We start from the raw sequence: 19085 nt of genomic DNA, 5'->3' as shown, positions 1-19085 counted from the left end.
CCCCAGTGACAAGAAATAGTGGTAGAGGCTGAATTTGGGTCTAGGGTCAAATACACATCAAAGAAATTACAGGATATTTTGAGGGACAAAGCTTACATCAAAGACTAAAACGGTCACATTGAGGACATAGGAGCCATCCTGAAGGCACATACAAAAAAAAAAGCATCATCTTACAAGTATGTCATACTTGTAGGTGCACAAAAACAAAAATAACACTCACTGGAAAATGAGTGTGCGGCACGAATCCCTGAATCTGATAACTTGCAACTAATGAAAAAGGAATTAAGTCTTTAAACTGCCTTTTCCGTAAAAGCTATTTTTCAGAGTAACCAAATGGACTGACTGACAGTTTCTTCACATATTAATTCTAAACAATTTAGGAAGAACAAAAGAATCAGAATAAAAAAAAGACCCATCTTTTTGCACCCTCAGGAGCACTACATTAACAGATGACACTGTTGTGTGACGGCATAAGGGAACGTCATCATGTTAGTCAAATAAATCCAATGATCTCACTACCCTACCAGTATTTTAAAAAGGACAATTGGTATGAGCTTCTTGGTGTGATACTGTAAGAAACACACATTACCTATGAAGATGAGCCTTGCTTTAGCAGGAAAAGTGGTTTTAGGGCTAACCTCCATTTTGCAGGAAACAACAAATAGTGGCACAGTTTAAATGACATCTGAGATATGGTGGTAGAATATGTAATCATCCCTTGATATCCATTGAGACTGGGTTTAGGACCCCACTCCCACGATGGCAGACTCCCAAATTTGCAGCTATCACACAATATTTGGATTTAACTTAAGCATAATCTTCTAGTACTCTAATCTCCTACATTATTTTTATAACATAATACAATGTAAATGATACGCAAAGGCTTGCTCACTAAATTATTTAGGCTACAAAAAGAAAAAAAAATGTCTACCGGGTCAGTGCAGACATAACTGTTTTTCCTCAAGCACTCTCCTGCCTCAGCAGGTAGAATGGGCTGAGGGAGAGCCTGCAGATGCAGACCGCAGACAGCTGATCTGCCTCCAGTTCTGTGCAGAGTTCCCATCTGTCCTGAGTGATGCCTGTGAGGAGTGGGTGTTATTCAACCACATTTGAATGTATGTTAATGAGATGACCTGGGAAGTGTCTAGAATAGAGGGATGCTGCCAGGAAATGGACCACGTGATTTGAGGGTGGCATTTTTCACATTCATTCTCCCAGCTATGGGCAAGAGGGGAAGAGCTGGGTTTTGAGTTCAACCAATGGTTTAGTGAATGCATCCACCCATAAAAACCCAAAAGGAAAGGGCTCAAGAACTTCTGCGCCGGTGAATCTGTCAAAGTGCAGGAGGCCAGAGTACCTGGAGCGCACAAAAGCTCCACATCAATCTTTCATACCCTGCCCTAGGCATCCGTCCAGCTAATCCTGAGTTAGGACCTTTATAATAAAACTAGAAAACACACTGACATTGCCCTGAGTTCTGAAAGCCACTCTACAAAATGATCAGGCCAAGGAGGAAGGAGAAGAGCTGACTGCTCATCTAAGCTGTGTAGTCTTCACCAGCCAGGTCGGTGCCCAGTCTGGGCAGGCAGTGAGAGCTGGGAGCTGATTACCAGAAACCAGGTGGTATGGAAGTGTTCTATGTGAATAGAAAGCAGAGGAGTTTGTTTTCTCATTAACATTTCAAGGAAATAAAGAGAAATATTGGAAGTGCTACAAAATAAGCAATTAGGTTTTCTTAGAACATCAATGATATGGTAAAAAGCAAAGGACCTTCCTATGAGAACTAATTTAATGACTTAATATATAATGAAATGTAATACCTGTGAATGTAATACTTGATACCCCCAAAACAACCGTGAAAGTGTAATTTAGGCAATTAGGGAAATGCAAGCTGGACAGGGTATGAGATGGTACTGTTGGGGCTGAGCTATAATGTAGAAACGCATTCATGAGATGGTAAACTTATGGATACTTCATGACCAATTAGAGGCCTCCGACCAAGTTGCTGTTCTGCTGTTTCTGGTGAATTTAGTGGACCCTGGCAGTGTCCACAGCCCAACTGCAGATGAGCACTAAGTCGGAGCAATTACCTACTTTGGTCCTCTCTCGGAACATTGCTGTATTATGGTAATGCTGTTATCTGTGCTCAATCAGTTAAGAGTTCCCTCCCGGGTTCTGGAGTGTTTCTATTGTTTCAGGACTAGCCTGTCTGACATTGTATGATTCGATGTATACCAATCATGTAACATTTGGTCACTTGCTTTGTACCTCCCACTTCCAACTCTATGTAGACTAAACTCCTTCCTGATTCAGGACTGTTGCTTGGGAGGAATTATCCCTGCAACAGTTTACTGGCGTGAAAATCCAACAGTTCACTGGTGTAAAGATTAAATGCTGCCTTCTTATCTCCGCAGTGCAAAGAGTCTTCCTTTTGGTTTGGTTTGGCTTGGGAAATTTCCCGCAACAGTACCAAAAAAAATTACTTGTGATAACTGAACTATAATTTGTAAGAGAGCAATCCTTATATTTGCAATTCAAAAACCACACACACACACACACACACACACACACACACACACACAAAACCAAATAAAGCTAGTGAAGCTAAATACTTGATGACTGTTGGACGAGGCTCACCATATAATTCTACATTCATATGTTTCATTAAACTAAAAGTTTTTTTTTTTTTTTTTTTTTTTTGGTCTTTTTCGTTTAAATAATGGTACAAGATCACTCTGTCATGGGAATTAGTAAATCATCACCACAAGTCATCTAAAAGAGTCACAACTTTTGGGCTTCTTACGTATTTTTCAACAACTATGTATTAATTTAATCCTATATACAAGAAAAAAATAAAACAAGATGCTTGCTTTCATGTAGTTTTTATTGTTCTGTATTTTGACGACCCACCAGCCCCACAAAGGTCTTGTGCTTTTCTCCAGGTTGACCCTGAACTCCTGGACTCGGGACTCTTGCCCCAGCTTCCGAAGTGTGGACTGCGAAGGCATGTGCATCACCACACCCAACTCCAAGTTTTCACCTTTTATAGCAAGGAAGTAAACAAATGACCGCCTATGGCTGCTTCCTTCCACAGTGACAGACTGAAGCAGCTACAACAAAGAGCTTCCCTTCCTGAGAGCCTAAATAATTATGACTTAATCCTTTACAGTTTGCTACCCTTGTCCCCTACAGGCAGAGACAAAGCCAAATCACAAAGCTTGGCCCAGAGGTGGAAGAACTCCTAACAAAGCAATTGTAGTTAGGATTATGTTGAATGAGGACTATGAAATTGAGGGAGGACAGTTTACATGTTGGCTCTCAAAGAGCTGTGCCTAGTGTCCAAAGCCACTAACGGTGAAATAAGGTAAATACAGGAGTGGTATAAACAGATATAATTTTAAAAATCATTTTGGGGTACGGAGAGGTAAATGAACTAGAGCAAGAATGCTAGTGGGGCCTCTATATGGCAGCTACTAAGGGTGGAGAGATCATCATGCTGATGTGGACTGGAATGGCAGAACAAAGATATACTGTAGTATGAGACCTGGTGGTGGATCAGTTATAAGAAATTAAGAAATGAATGGGCGGGAAAACCAATTCTTTTTAAACTTTTCCAAAACATTAAAAAGATCATATCCCTTTTGAACACTGATGCAAAAATTGTCAAAATACTAGCAAACCAAATTCCTCAGTTACTTTTAGAGAGTATGTATTATGATAAGCAAGTAAGATTTATTCCTGGAATACAAGGACAATTCAACAAATGAAAGCCAGTTGATATAATACAGCACATTAACAAAATAAAGGGGGAAACCCCTTAATCATCTGGATTAATAAAGAAAAAGCACTTGACCAGCCCCCCAACTCCTCTCATGATTAAAATATTACACACAAGGAAAAGAAAGCAACTTCCTCAGCATGTGAAGGTCTTATATAAAACCTAGAGTAAACACCAAACATGATGGTAAAAGACTAAACGTAAGACCAGGAAAAGAATGCCTGCTTTTACTGTTGCTATTCAACATATTACTGGAAGCCCTATCTAGAGCAACCCAACAAGAAAAGTAAATAAAAAGCATCTATTTTGGAGAAGAAGGAAATAGCATCGCTTCTTTTTAGTAACATAATCTTATATGTGGAAACCCTAAAGAATAAAAACAACCTGCTAGCATTCACAATCATGGCCAGTTGATTTTCAACAATGGTCCCAAGATCATTCAAGAGGGAAATATAGTAACAATCTTTGGCAAATGGTGCTGGGAAAAGCAGATATCCACATCTAACAGAAATTAACCACATAAAAAAGAAATGTCAATCACATACAAAGCAAATTCCAAATGGATCAAAGAACTAGTAAAAGCTAAAATGATAAAACTCTTTAAAAACTCAGAAAAGCTACACAGTTATTGGTGAAGGGATGGTATCTTGGACATGACTGACACAAGATACACAGGCAACAAAAGAAAAAAGACAAATTAGACAATAGCAAAATTTAAAACTTTCATGTATTACATGACACTATTAATAGAGTGGAAGGAACTCACATAATGGTAGGAAACACTTCCACTGTCATATCAGACAACGGATTAATACCTAGAACTGTCAAGAACTCCTTTAACATAATAATTGATTTATAAAAAGACTTGAATACAGTAGACACTGCTCCAAAGAAGATATTTACATTTGGCACCTAAGTGCATGGAAAGATGGTGAGATCATCAGTCACTGGGAAACAGAAGACTAAAACCACAATAAGATATCACTTCACACCCTCAAAGGAAAGAGGTGGAAAAGAGAAATGTGGTCCAGGCTGTGAAGAACTTGGAACTCTGATCCACTGTGGGTGAGGATATAAATGATAGTATAAGCACTTGGATACACTTTTGAATACACGTTGAAAGGAGGAACTAAAAGCACTATTTATATAATAATTTCAACAGCCCCATTATTTATAGTAGATAAAAGCTGAAAGCAACCAGGATCCATCAACATTTGAATAAACAAACTACAGCATAAATATAAAATGGATCCAGACTTGTGTGAATATCGGACTGTCTCCCTAGTGTGAAAAACGGAAATAAGATCCAAAATGTACAATAGATATTGTGAAAGTGAAAAAAACTGCTCAAAAGAAAGGAACAACAGAAATACAGGAAAGGAGAAAAGAAAGAAGGGAACAGATTGTATGTCAGCATATATATTCATCTATACAAGATAGATTACTACGAATCTGTTAGTTCATCAAAAAGAAGTTTGTGCTTTCACTCATCATTTTTTATGCCTGTATCTTGTAATCTGAACAACTACTTTAAAGATAACAATATGTAATATATTAACCAGTGTTAATCTCCTATTATTTTGTTTTGAAATTCTCTGATCATTTTTTTTGTTTAATCACACATACCATATATGTATGAGTCACTGGGATTATAAAGTCTGAAAAAGAAACGAAATTCAGATATATGCTACAATATGGATGGAATCCAAAGACAGTAAGCTACGTGATATAACATGACAGACAAATACGTAAGTGCCTCAGTTCAGGAACTTAATTCTTTCCACGATTATGGCTGTGAGCCAAACTGGATAAGACCTGAGTCAAATTCAATGGTTAGATTGAATGTTGACCTTTTGGGGAAATCTGATTCAGTTCTTACCCTATTAAGTTCACAACCAGAATGGTGGAAAGAATTAAGTTTGTGAACTAAGGTATCACTGAACTAACTGTACGATTCCACTTATATGAGAAACAGAATTGTTACAGTCATAGAAATAGAAAAGGGAACAGTGGCTACCAGGGGTGGAGGAGGGAGTGATGAAAAGGTATTATTACAGAGTTTCAGTCTGGAATGTTAGAAAGGACCAAAGATGGACAGTAGGAATGCTTAGGCAACAATCTGAATTCACTTTCTGCCATTGAACATACCTAAATGGAAATTTCTGTTTTATATATTTTGCCATTTTTGTTTTATATAAACAGCATATTTTTTTTTAAAGGAACAGACAGGAAGGACATTCACAATGAGATTCGGAGGTGCTGTATCATGCTAGCTTTGAAGATGCAGAAAAGGCTGCAAGGCAAGGAATGAGTGGTTTCTACAAAGAGAAAACACAGGGCTCTCTTAGAGCCCAAGGAGGACCACAGTACTCACGACACTGGAGACCTGTGCTGGACTAGTACGGCTACAACTGCAGCAGAAACTGAATGCACATTGATTTTAAGACAAAGAAAAGTTGGAAAAATATAGCACAGTGTCCACGTAACAGAAAAAGAAGGGAAATCTTTCACTGACCAGTTTTTAAATGCTAGAAATAAATATACATTGAATAAAACAACAAATCCTGAAAATTCTATAGCAATGATTACTCAAAGTATAAAGCAAAAATATTTTAAATGGTTAAGACAAATATAATGGATCCAAAGTTTACAAAGGTGACTAAGGTTAGAGAACAAACAGATGAGCACTAAAGCAGCTCTTTTTCCTTGCCCTAAGAGAACCCCAGGTTTATTCTCAGAGCCAAGTACTTCCAGCCCCACGTTTAGAGCCACAGTATTTTTGATCTAGAAGGGACTTTGAGGATTAAATTTTTCTACATATCTATACCACATTTTTACTGAAACTCAGTTAGCTACCTAAGAAAATTCAGAATAAAGTATTTTAAAAACAAAACACTTAGAAAACTATCAACACATGAACTATTCATATCACACCTAAAATTCCTAACTTTAATCATGTTCATTATACCCATCACTAATTACAAGAAAATATTCAGATCAGTAATCTATTTTTAACAACAATATTAAAGTATGCATACTTACAGTGTAGTATAACTTTAAGCTCTACTAGGAGTTTTTTAGACCCTCCATGACTTGTTCCTGGAAGCTTTTGCATTGCTTCCCCTTTTTTGTTCAGTATTTCAATTCTTAATGCACCTATGAGTTAAAAATTAAAAGAGTGTCTTAAAATCTGCTAGGTTATTATGCTATATTTTAACTTTTCATAGTGTCTATGGAATAGAAAAATTAGACAAGCTAGAAGTGTGTTTTGGTAGTAGAGAAAACAAGGCCAACATACCAATGGGGGTTCCAGCAGGTCTAATCTCATTAGGCAATAATTCATCTCCTTCAGGCCAAGTGACTGACAGTCTGTCAGGGAGCCTGTTAAGAAAACAGCATATTAGTGTTTCATGAACTTTGTGAATTATGATCTTAATTAGAAATGCACAAGTCACTACAATCTTCAATATTTATAGTTCACATACTTTGAAAGGTTAAATCTGGAATTCTGAATGGATTAATCAACTAAAAATTTTTCTTTTTCATTCTTACTGGCACTTCTCAAGAAGTAAGAAAAATTCTCTAGGGATTAAGATTCACAAGCTATCAATTTTTTGTGTGTGGTTTTTCTGCCTCCCTCACCTTTTTTTTGACACCAGGGACTGAGCTCAGGACCTTGCACTTTCCAGGCAGGCACTTATGCTGCTGGTGCTGATCTATATCCCCAGCCCTGTGTGGTTACTCTAATTGTTTATAATATATTTTACCTTTAGAGATAGGATAAACCCTGAGGATACAAAAGGCCAGTAAGAATCAAAATGACTGTATCCTTAAACTATAAAAGCAGAAGATCCAACTATACAGTTTTGCTTTTCCATTTCCCTTCTTTTGTTAAGCCTTTACCTCCTAGAAGGTACTAGAGTTTTCATCTAGTTGTCAACCAAATCAACTTTTCTTTAAATGCCTTCATCACGATACTTACAAATATGACACTAAACTTTCCTTCTTTCTCTACAAATCTGGATTTTATAACTATGGTTCTTAATTTAATGTCAAGCCAAGTGCTGTGGTACACACTTGTAATCTCGGCACTCTGGGAAGCTGAGGCAGTAGGACTGTCATGAGTTTGAGGCCAGCCTGGGCTTTCTAAGTACACAGTCAGCCTGAACTACAGAGTGAGATCCAGTATCAAAAAACAAAGACATAAACAAAATGTCCAAAAAATAAAAAGTTCACCCCTACATCTTAAAACAAGTGGCCTGTTAGAACTGTAAATGACATATTCAATACTTAAAAGCATTAAATTCCTCTTCAAATCTTATTTGTGTCATGTTTCCGGAAACATAACTTACCTTGCCATTTCATCTTCTACATATTTTCGAACAGCCCTCTCAGCAACTGTCCTATCCAGCTTTGCAATTGGCACAGTTTTTATTTCATCATACAGTGCCTGAGGTTCCTGAATAAAATGAATTTACAGTAATTTTTTCAAAGAAAACTTTGACTACAAAAACACAGGACCCATTTGTCTCTTTCAAAGGCATCTGTTTTATCCAAATTAAGTAATCTGTACGGATAATAGTAGTCATTCTCTTATTATATACCAGACAATCTATTTCATTTTTTATATATTCTCCATTAATTCTGACACACCATTCAAATAATAAGAAGAGGTGGTAAAGGTGAAAAACTCAGTCTGGTCTCGCAGTTACTTACCCTTGAGACAGAATTCCCCAATGTTTACTAGTTTGTAAAGCCCTGGAGGTAATGTGTGCTTTATAAAATTACTGTAGTGATGAGCCATAAAATATATGCTCATTAAACACCGGGCTAACAGATGGTGTGTTATGTAGATTCTCCAGTACCACCAAAAAGAAAAAAAGAGAGAGACTCCTCTAAGAAACGTATTTATTACCCATTGTCTTACCATTGCAATTTGAACTTCTCCTCCTGTGGCATACACTTCTCCATCGTGATCACCATACAGAAAAAATCTTACTATGCTTCCATAGAAGAGGGGAAGTGTTTTGATTGTCTTGACCTAATATTTAGTTTTTTAAAATAAAAAAGGTTAGTAATATTTACTAACAGAAATAGACTTAATAATGACTTCACAGAACTTTCATAGAAGGCAAATAAAACCCCCTTGGTATCTATGATGAGAAAAAACCAATGAAGCATTCTAACAAATTATATTTGTAAAGCTCTCCATTTATTCTTAAATCTCTATAAAGATACAGCAGACTCTTCATACAAATATGTCACTGAAGTATGTGCTTATGAATTTGACAAGTCAACATGTTCCCCAAATAAAGTAGCTTAAAATTTGCTCAAGGTATTTTTCTTGCCTTAAAAAAGAAAAACTAAGGGTACTATTTCCATTAGTCCAATTCCAAAATCCCCCAAAAGGACTACAAGAGTTAATTGCCCCCTCTACCTTTCCAGCTTCTTTCTAAACTCTCCCTGCATGTGCGCTAGGCTGCAGGACAACCCTACTCTTCGCTGCTTGCAGTTTCCCTGAACTTCTTTCTGTGTCTGCACTCGGATGACTTCCTCAGCCTCCACACAGCATTGCACAGATGTGGTCACCCTTCCTCCTTGAAACTTTCCACCTGGCTCCAGATGCACAGTGTTCTCCTGGTTCCCGTATATCTCACCAGCTGGTCCTTTCAGAATTCTCTGCTAAATCCTCTCATTCTAAACCTAAATGTTAGGAAAATCTGAGATTCAGTCATTGGGCTCTGTAGCTACACTCATGGCTTCTTAGTAACCTCATCCCATTTCATGGCATCAAATACATGATGGTGTTCCTTACATTAATGGAGAAAATGGATGTGCTTTAATCTTTGTGATTATCTGTGTTGAGCTCAAGGTTCACACAAACCTCTCTCACAAATGCCATTCCTTGTAAATAATTTGCTCTCTTCTTCCAAGCCCCAATACCACTCAACGTCAGAAAGTATACTCCTTCCCTAAAGCACCTAATCATACTCATTCTGTCCATTCATTGCACCTATCTATCTCCTTTTGCCTTTCATTTGTTATGTTTACATTATGGCCACTTATGGTTAAAGTTTCCTAAGAACAAAGTACCATTTTCTTGTTTTCAGCATAATAGGCAAAAGGCACAGAATGTTAGCAGATCTTAACAATAAAGGCTAAGAAATCCTTAGCATGACACATTAAAAACATTGGGAATCTCCATGTGAGTATCGCTTTGTATAAGGAACAATAAAAATTTTACTAATTGTGCCTTTGGCAATAAACAGGTTTTTAAAAATGCTACAATAAATTATGTACCTAAATCAGTTGTGCTTTCCATCCTTTACTGCTCCTTAGGAGCCAATGCCTGCATCATATTTTGTTATTAAATTCTAAGACATCTAACTTAGTTTCAAATTTTACCAGACACTGAATCTGAAAATAAACCTACCAACTGTCCTGCTTTGTATATTTTTCCATCCCATTCTATTGCTGAATATGTTGCCCAGGGGCCTTGCTTTTTAGACGGAAGATCGGGACGTGTAATTATTCCTTTAAAAAGTGTAAATTTTATTTGTTTGTCATACTTTTCATGACAGTCCTTCAGCCATAAAGCAAATTCTCTGTCAATTTTCATTCGCTGTTCCTGTAAAATTTTAAACATTCTATTAAAAACCGGTAAACAAAAACTATAGCCAGACATTTGTCATTCATTTCATTCTTCCATGCACATACTGTATCTCAGAAAATCTAGAAAAAAATATTTTGGTGAATCCTGTTCCCATACATACTTAGATTTTAAACAAAGGCATTATCTCTGATATCACTGACTGTGCCAGTATATACCTGGATGCCCAGCACTCTGGGTGGCTGAGGCAGGAGGATCACAAGCCTAAGCATAACCTAGGCAACTGAACAACCTAACAAGACCCTATTTCAAAATAAAAAGTTTTTTTAAAGGCCTAGGAATCTAGCTCAGTACAAATTCCCTGGTTTCACTCCCTAGTGCTCAAAACAAAACAGCTTTGATACCAACCTTGGCCTCAATGGTTAATGCTAGTAACAAAATGTTTTTTTGTGCTTTAAATCCTAGGCTACTATGGAAAAGCTGACCTACAGAAGTAACAGGCTTGGGAAAGAGGTGTGAGTGGAGGCATTTTCAATGTAAACTACTCACATTCTCAATACAGCAATGAAAATCTTGTGGGAGCTGGGGGTCAGCAGTAGTAGCTCAGTGGTAGAGCGCCTGTCTAGCGTGCAAGAAGCCCAAGGCTTCATCCTCAGCACTATAAAAACATTCCTTGTTATTGAGCACAGACACATTTCCACAACAGATAGAGAAAATCTGTTGTATTTAAAATTTCACTTGGAATAGTAGTTAAGAAAAATGTGTCTACAAAAGCTCCTTAAGAAAATGCTAACAAGCAACAGTATGGACAGCACTGTTCTGCAAAACTTTTCTCCGGAGCTGGGGATTTAGTTCAGTGGCATAAGCACCTGCCTTGCAAGTGTGCGGTCATGAGTTCAATACCTTAAAAAAAAAAACACTTTTCTTTCCCTAGTACTGGGTATTAAACCCAGAGCGTCACCCATATAGAGGCAACGGCTCTTCCACTGAGCTACAGAGCCATGGTTTATTTAGTTCAAAACTTAAATTATTTTTAGTTAAAAAAGATGATTTTGTGCCAATCGTTCTTCGTCCTAATGGAGAGAATATACTTAGGCTACTAGAATGAAGAGGGAAGATAATCTCCCCGTCACATAGGAAAATCCATAAAATTACTGGAGCTTTCTCTGTTCCCTCCTATATATTTTATATCATATCAAACCACCATTGGAAAATGAGACAACACTAAGAATGATTTCACCTAAACATTCTGCATTTGCAGCCGTATTACATGACATCTGACTTCAAAGCTGCCTGAATTCACATCCATATGTATGGTAAAAACTCCGAAGTCAAAGATGGAACACATTTTCAAAGAAACCCGTCCTCCATGCACTTCCTCAGGTACTATTTCTTTTCCAAATCAGCAAAGTATTATTGTCAGAGTGCAATGCAGATGTGGATGTTAAAGTCATTAACTAGGAAGGGGGAAGTCTGCCTACCAAACTCTCAACCCATGTTTCAAGGCTAAGCTAAAACTCCCAGGGATCCATCACCAACCAGATTCACAGAAGCATTAAATACAGAAACTCAATAAGAGTCAATGCAGAACTAATCAGGGGTGTGGGAGAGTGACAACAGTTAACTAGCAGAGGATTATGTGGCTATTCATTGTGTTATTCTTTCAATTATTCTACATATTTTACATTTCTTGTGTTCGCTTTCAAATCTAGAGCTTCATGTATGCTAGGTAAGCATTCTAGCTCTGAGTAATACCCTCAACTAGATTAGAGAAACCTTGAAAGTATCTTAATAGCCTATAATTCAGAATCTTTTTTTTTTTTGTCTTTCTCATTTTTATCGGTACCGGGGATCGAACTCACGACTACTGCTTGCAAGGCAGGCGCTTATGCCGCTGAGCTAAATCCCCAGCCCCACAATTCAGAATCTTAAGAACAGTAATTTCAAAATATTATAGGAATGACTGTGTGCGCCATGTATTTATTGATTAGTAATTTAAAGTTGGTGATAAAATCCCCTATCTCTTGGCAAAGAAATATAAGCAACTGGAGGGTCAGCATCAAGTAAAAGGTCCGAGGGATGTGGGAGTAAAGTACACTAGTCCCATACAACTTCTTACACATTTCTTCACAATGGAATCACATTTGTATTTTAGTATTAAATGCTTCCTTTAGTACTGGTCAATCTCAATCTTTTAGCCCAAAATATTTCAGTACTCTCCCATTTTTACCACAGGCTAATTACACTGTTACTGTGCAGAGCTCATAACACAGATAAAACTGTTCATATATGCTCTTAATAAGTAAATATGTTTCTAAGGCTTCTAAAATCTTGATACTAAGATTTACAACAAATAGGTAAATTTTAGCCAAACACAGTCTAATCAGCTTGAAATTTCTGAGTGCTACGAACAGTCGAATGCTTGTCAAAAACAATAAACATTTTTAAGTTTTTATATTTTTGAGACAGGGTCTATGTGTTCAGGCTGCCCTCTAACAATTATTCTGTCTCAGCCTCCAGAGTCCTGGAATGACAGCTGTGCACCACCATGCTGAGCTTTAATTTTTTTAATTATTATCATTTTGTTTTTTGAAACAAGGTCTCACTATACAGCTCAGTCTGGTCTTGAACCCACTATGTAGTCCAGGCTGGCCTCAAAATCATGGAGAGCCTCCTGCCTTGGCCTTCCAAATTCTGGGGCTATAGTTATGTGCCATTACACCCTGTAAATTTATTTTTTATTGATACACAGAGACATAAAAGTTGCACATGGTGGGATAAAATTTAATGTCTGATACATTGCATGTTTAAAGAAGGTTAAATATATTTATCTCTTTAGACATTTATCAATTCTTTGTCAAATAGCTTAAAGTATGTGAAATACCAGTAAACACCTACATTTTTAATGCCTTTGGTTTTAAAGCATTTGCAAACATTCAAAACTTGACATTAAAAATCATACCTGTCCATTTAAGATCCTTGTGAAAAGGGTGTTCTTGTCTTTCAATTTTAACTCAAGATCCATAAATGTTAGTTTATTTGTGCTGACTTGAAATTTGTCATTAGTGAACAATGCACCAGATATTCTATTGTAGCATTCAATTGGTGCAAGCCCTCTCTTCTTAGGAGGAGTACACCAGTCAAAGCTTGAATAGAAGAAAATACCAGTTAGTGAAAAGACTAGGTTATAAAACAATGTATTTTTAGCAAAAATAAAAACTTACTCTTCAACTGATGTATATGGTATTAACCGTCCATTCCAAAAACATTCAAAAATAGGTCTTTTCCCTCTTGCTGCTTTGTCAAGTATGAAACAATCATCATCATCATCATCATCTTTTAATCCTAAATCAAAAGGTTAAGTTGAATAAAATATTTATCTTTATAAGGTAGGCACAATTCTTGTTACTGATAAGTCAGTTTCTAATATAGCTGTTATACATTAAAACTGCTTCAGGGAAATGGTGACACAAAAACACACAGGATCCTTCCAAGTGTACTTTTAAAATCTTAAGTTATTTCACTGTGCCCTTAAAACAGTAAATTTCTAAAGTGATTCAATAACACTAACAGTTTACTGTTTAAAGTTAATAATTAATATAATTAATTATATAGTAATCAATCTATACTGAGAATACCAGGTTACCTGATAAGCCTGAAATCTTTTAAGCTATTTAAGAGTCATATACCCAAAAGATTATGTCCTGGAGCAAAATGCAGCCAGTAGGTGCTAAGTCCCACATCTGAAACACAGTTTAGAAACTCTATAGGACAAATACACCTGAAAAATTATGTGAGAAACTGAAAGCATCTAGTAGCAGCAAGTTTATTTACTTTGGACAAATTAGTCAATACTGAATTTAGTTTTATGCAAACCACTACATTGTTGGAGATCAGATATAGGTAAGTAGGAAATCTGTGTACAAAAATGTTACCATGTATCAAAACCATAATTAGCACAATTATCTGTAATATTAGTGTGTTTGTTAGCAATATGTTCATTTACATTGATTAAGATTGAACATATGATTCTAATGCAGTAACTCGTTAGCTGTCCTGGCATTAAGTCAGCCACCTGAACTAAAGCCACCTCCTTACAGAAAGCCATACGCAAAGTCCTTCTGTAAAAGTTTCTTTAAATCAAACCACTAAAGTCTGCTCTTGAGAACCCCTCTCATTCAATTCATTGGCTCTTAGTTTTAACACACTACTTGAAGACAAAGATCTTTTTGGCTATAAGCACACAGAAATCAGAAACAAAATTAAGTAGTGTCAGTGACACCACAGGAGGCGGTCGTTGAGTCACCTGTGCCAAGCAGTATTCTAAGACCTCGCCTCAGTTTCTTCTGTAGCTCTTACAGATCCCATAGGAGGTAGGTATAAACTATTACCCTTTTCACAGATGAGGAAACTAAGGCGAACACTATAACACAAAGTGGCAAAGATGGGATTCAGATCAGGAAATCTGGCTGTGGAACTCAGAAAACTGAGGATACACTGAAGAAGAACTGGAGATGAAAAAGGGTTTGAAACACTGCTAATTTGTAAATTCATTGTAATACTAATAATCCCACAGGGTTTTTTTATTTTAAGTGAATGACTACTACGCAGAAAATATAAGTTAAATCCCTGCTTTATCCTAAATACAAAAACATAAAACAGTAATGTATTATACATCAAATGAGAAAAATTTTAAAAGACCAAAAAACCCACAGAATCTTTAAAAAATTTTAAGGCCTAAAAGTCATTCTACAGCAAGGAATCAAAATATGAAGAAAAATGGACAGATACGGCTGCATATAATATTAAAATTTTTAATGAGTACTTACAAAGGGAATAGAATCTGGGGAAATACATAATGGAATAACATGCATAAGTATCTAAAAGTTTAGCTCAGTAACAAAAACAAATAGTTTCTCATAGGCAGTGTTTCTTAAAAATCTGGAAGGTAAAAATCACAAATACCTACCATGACTTGCATGAGAAAAAGCAGTATAATATTTAATTACCTAACTTTAATAGTCCATCTGGAAACCATTCCTTTGGACACAATCACTATTCTAAACCACATCACATGTGTAGCTAGGAAAACAAAAAACCATACTTGATGGGAAGCACGGATCATCAGGGTACGTTTCTCTATCATATAAGAAAGGGTGGTATCGGATAATCCCTTCCACGACACCGTCTCCTTCAACGTGAGCCTTGAACTCAAAACTATCAGACGCCGTGTTGATATACAATGTCTGCATGTCATCTTGTATTTCCCTTAGGTTGACAACCTTGGGTGCTTTCCCTTTTTCAAACATAGAAATCTAAAATAAAAATTAAAATTAAATACTATGGTAATGACTTTTTCTCAGCCATGATCCAACAACAAATAGGCAAAAACTACCTTTATTTGTACAAGTAAATACCTATCTTGATGAATTATACATTTATACATGGGTTGAATGGCTGTATGTAGCACTGCGTAGAAAATACAGTACTAAAAAGGTAGGCAATGTAATAGACAATCAAAGACAAAGGACAGATAAATAACAATCACATTTAATTTAATGTTTCCACATTCTAAGTGAAATTCTAATGTGTAAACAAGAATACTGACAACCCAACATTCAAATCTTCTGTGCTTTAAAAACTCACTGTAATACTAAAAGGAAAACTATGATTCCCTCTCTATCTCTTTCTCTCTCTCTCTCTCTCTCACACACACACACACACACACACACACACTCATTTTTCTTGTTTAAAGACCTGATGATCAATATCAATTTGTTATCTATACAGGGCAGGAAAAAAGAGCAAACAAGTACTATGGCAAAGGTTAGTAAAACTATCCAGGAATGATCTCTTTGTGTGGATGCCAAATAACCAAAGTACTTTGGTTACACAGCAGGAGAGAAGAGTTGTCTGAGTTTTGTTATTTAGTCATTTGTATTCGTTATATTTTAAACTGGGTTTTTATCTTACTTCAATATCAATATTGTTGAAAGGTTCAACTTCTTTTGATGTATGTATTTCATTTCCTTTTGGTCCATGAATATAGTAATGATAAATATGCCTAGAAAAATAAAAATAATTTTATACTTTCAGTTCACATAAAATTATAGTTTATATAATCTTCTACCAAAAATATTTTTACAGCTCTATGTAATAGCACTAACTAGGAACCAAGCACCTGGTTCCATCAGATTTTTTTTGGTATTGGGGATCACACACTACGCAGGTCCTCCACCACTGATCTACATCCTGAGCCAACCCCACTCTCTGAACTGTTTAACACATTAACCCAATGTTAAAAGCAATTCTGAAAGGCAGCTATCATTAGACCTCATTTTATAGATATAGAGAATAGGGGCATAGGTGCAAGTTAAATTTTATAAGGTAACAGAACTACAGTTAGGAAGAGAAGGGGTTCAATTGAACCCTTTCCAACTTCAAGCCCACAGACTTTGTACTACCACAAAGTACAGTTTTTCAAATAAATACAAACCAGAAGACAAGACTCTGTAACTCCACTTGTTCAGAATGTTCTATAAAGTACTAAGTGGGACTAGACAAAATTCTGTATCTTTAATCCTGGCAGAAAAATATTGTAGAACTTCCATGTTTTCTCTTGTATGGCACTGAAACAATCTTATTTCACATTCCAAAACACAAAACTACTAAGTTTGAAAACATTTCACTGAAACTATTTCATAAATCACTGCTACTTTATTTTTTAAGTAAAAGTTAACTGTACTTCAGCGGATTAAGATTACTTACCATATACTTTTATTCCTCAAATTAGTAAAACTTCTTCATATATTTTAATTCAAGAATAATTAAATTTACTATTCTAGAAACTCTTTCATATACCATTCGTGCCTGGTGTAGTGGCATAAGGCATTCTGGGAGGCTGAGGCAGGAGGACAGCAACTTTTGAGCCCAGCCTGGGCCCTGTGGTATCTGAGTGAGACCTACATCAAAATAAAGAGGGCTGGGGATGGTCCACTGTGAAAGTGGGGGTTGACTCTCCAGTACCAGAAGATGTACAGAGGTACCAATTTCATAAAACTTAGTAATTCAGATGATATATATTATAGAAACAATCCAGTAAATGATATGTATCCTATAAGCATAGAGAAAAAACCTATAGCAATTCCATAAACATTTCTCTGATTTGGTCTATTGGGATATACATACTTCAGTTTTACTGGAATAAACACAATGCTTTAAGTAATATTAATATGATATATAGCACACACATTATTTTTTAATGGGCTTGATGCACTCATGTGTTAAACCCATACCTGCTCAGCCTTTATATTCTTCTAGAAAATGAAGATATAGCAGTGAATTAGAAGACTCACTCAAGAGGGGAAGATAGACAAAAAATATGGTATGGAAAATTATAGTAGATACTATAGAAAAACATCATATAACTGGCATAGCAATAACGTGGAGAAAACTGGATAAATTCTGAAGCTTATTTTCAATTTTGTAACAGGTGATTATCCAGTGCAATGGTCAAGTGATAATATTTATAGAATAGAAGAAGAGAGAGAATCCTTTTAACACCAACCTCAAAATACTGGATACTGTATGAAAGAGAAGAAAATTATACAAAAGTGGTAACTAAGAGCCTTCAGTATTATCTGTAATATTTTCTGTCTTTAAAAAGGAACAACATTGGGCTGGGGACTTAGCTTTGCAGTAGAAGCGCCTGCCTTGCAAGCACAAGGTCACAAGTTCAATCCTAGTACAAAAAAAAAGTTACATTTCATGAACCAAATGTAATTACTTACGCTAACTGTCGAGTCCAAAGATGGAAATAGTTTTTCAGGTACTGTATGTGCTCAGGTTGTACCCCTGTAATAACCACAGCAGTAAAGCTATCCTTTTCCTTCTCCTCTAAGATAAGATTATGTAGAAATCTTTCATCATCATTTGTAATATGAACAGAATCAGATGGCTACAAGAGTAAATACAAATATAACACATTATATCATCTAAATTATAATTATACAAGTAATTATTATATTAAATTTTAATGTGATTCACTTGGGCAAGCTGCAGAAACAATCTTCAGAAAAATACGGAGAAACTGTCCCAGTACAACCAAGTAGGTGAGTGTGTGACCAGAGACAGTCAAGATGTGGGAAACTTTCACACATAAAGACTCCTATCTCACAATGCTAAACCAATTTTAGGCTCAGAAAGGAAAAGATAAAACAAATGCTAGTTTTAAAATGCCTTAAAGAAAAAATAAAGGGCACGACTCCTAGGGTGAAACAAAGCTTTCCATTTGGGATACCTACCACTTTACTGAGTCAGGGCCAGCGCCCCACCCTGTACGTGATCAGGACAACCAGGGGCTATGTGGACCCAGGGGCCTAGCCCAGTGACGCTGTGTTTAAGAGGGAGCAGATCACTGTGGGCACCAGGCCATCCTTGGAGACTGCCTAGAGCTGTGCAAGGGAAGTGGAGAAGAACTGAAGAGAATCACAAACTTCTCAATCTTCAGTAAGAGTCTATGTGTTAACTATTACACAAGTATGTGCCTATCTGGCCACATACCGTGTATATTTCTACATAAACAAAAAATGCATGGATAAACATTAAACTATTATCTCAAGGAAACTGGTTGCTTTTTAAAATAAAGCAATGGAGTTCAAGAAATTCAATAAATATAAGTTGGAAAGAACTGTTGTA

At 36.3% G+C, this 19085-nt stretch overlaps 1 protein-coding gene across 1 annotated transcript in view; it reads right to left on the bottom strand.

Annotated features, from left to right (window-relative positions):
- Smchd1 (structural maintenance of chromosomes flexible hinge domain containing 1) overlaps positions 1-19085 on the bottom strand; it is a 127963-nt gene that overhangs the window by 75989 nt on the left and 32889 nt on the right. The window contains exons 8-17 of the mRNA XM_063231901.1: positions 18179-18345; positions 16362-16452; positions 15493-15703; positions 13613-13733; positions 13351-13534; positions 10212-10406; positions 8706-8819; positions 8131-8237; positions 7077-7159; positions 6821-6934 (exon numbers count right to left, since the gene is read on the bottom strand). Of these exons, the coding sequence (XP_063087971.1) occupies positions 6821-6934; positions 7077-7159; positions 8131-8237; positions 8706-8819; positions 10212-10406; positions 13351-13534; positions 13613-13733; positions 15493-15703; positions 16362-16452; positions 18179-18345 (1387 nt within the window). The remainder of the gene's footprint in view (positions 1-6820; positions 6935-7076; positions 7160-8130; positions 8238-8705; positions 8820-10211; positions 10407-13350; positions 13535-13612; positions 13734-15492; positions 15704-16361; positions 16453-18178; positions 18346-19085) is intronic.

Source organism: Cavia porcellus, unplaced genomic scaffold (assembly GCF_034190915.1).
Source record: "Cavia porcellus strain 051 isolate PalLab524CR breed Dunkin Hartley unplaced genomic scaffold, mCavPor4.1 scaffold_20, whole genome shotgun sequence".
NCBI lineage: Eukaryota > Metazoa > Chordata > Mammalia > Rodentia > Caviidae > Cavia > Cavia porcellus.
This window is presented reverse-complemented; position numbering and strand designations above follow the sequence as displayed.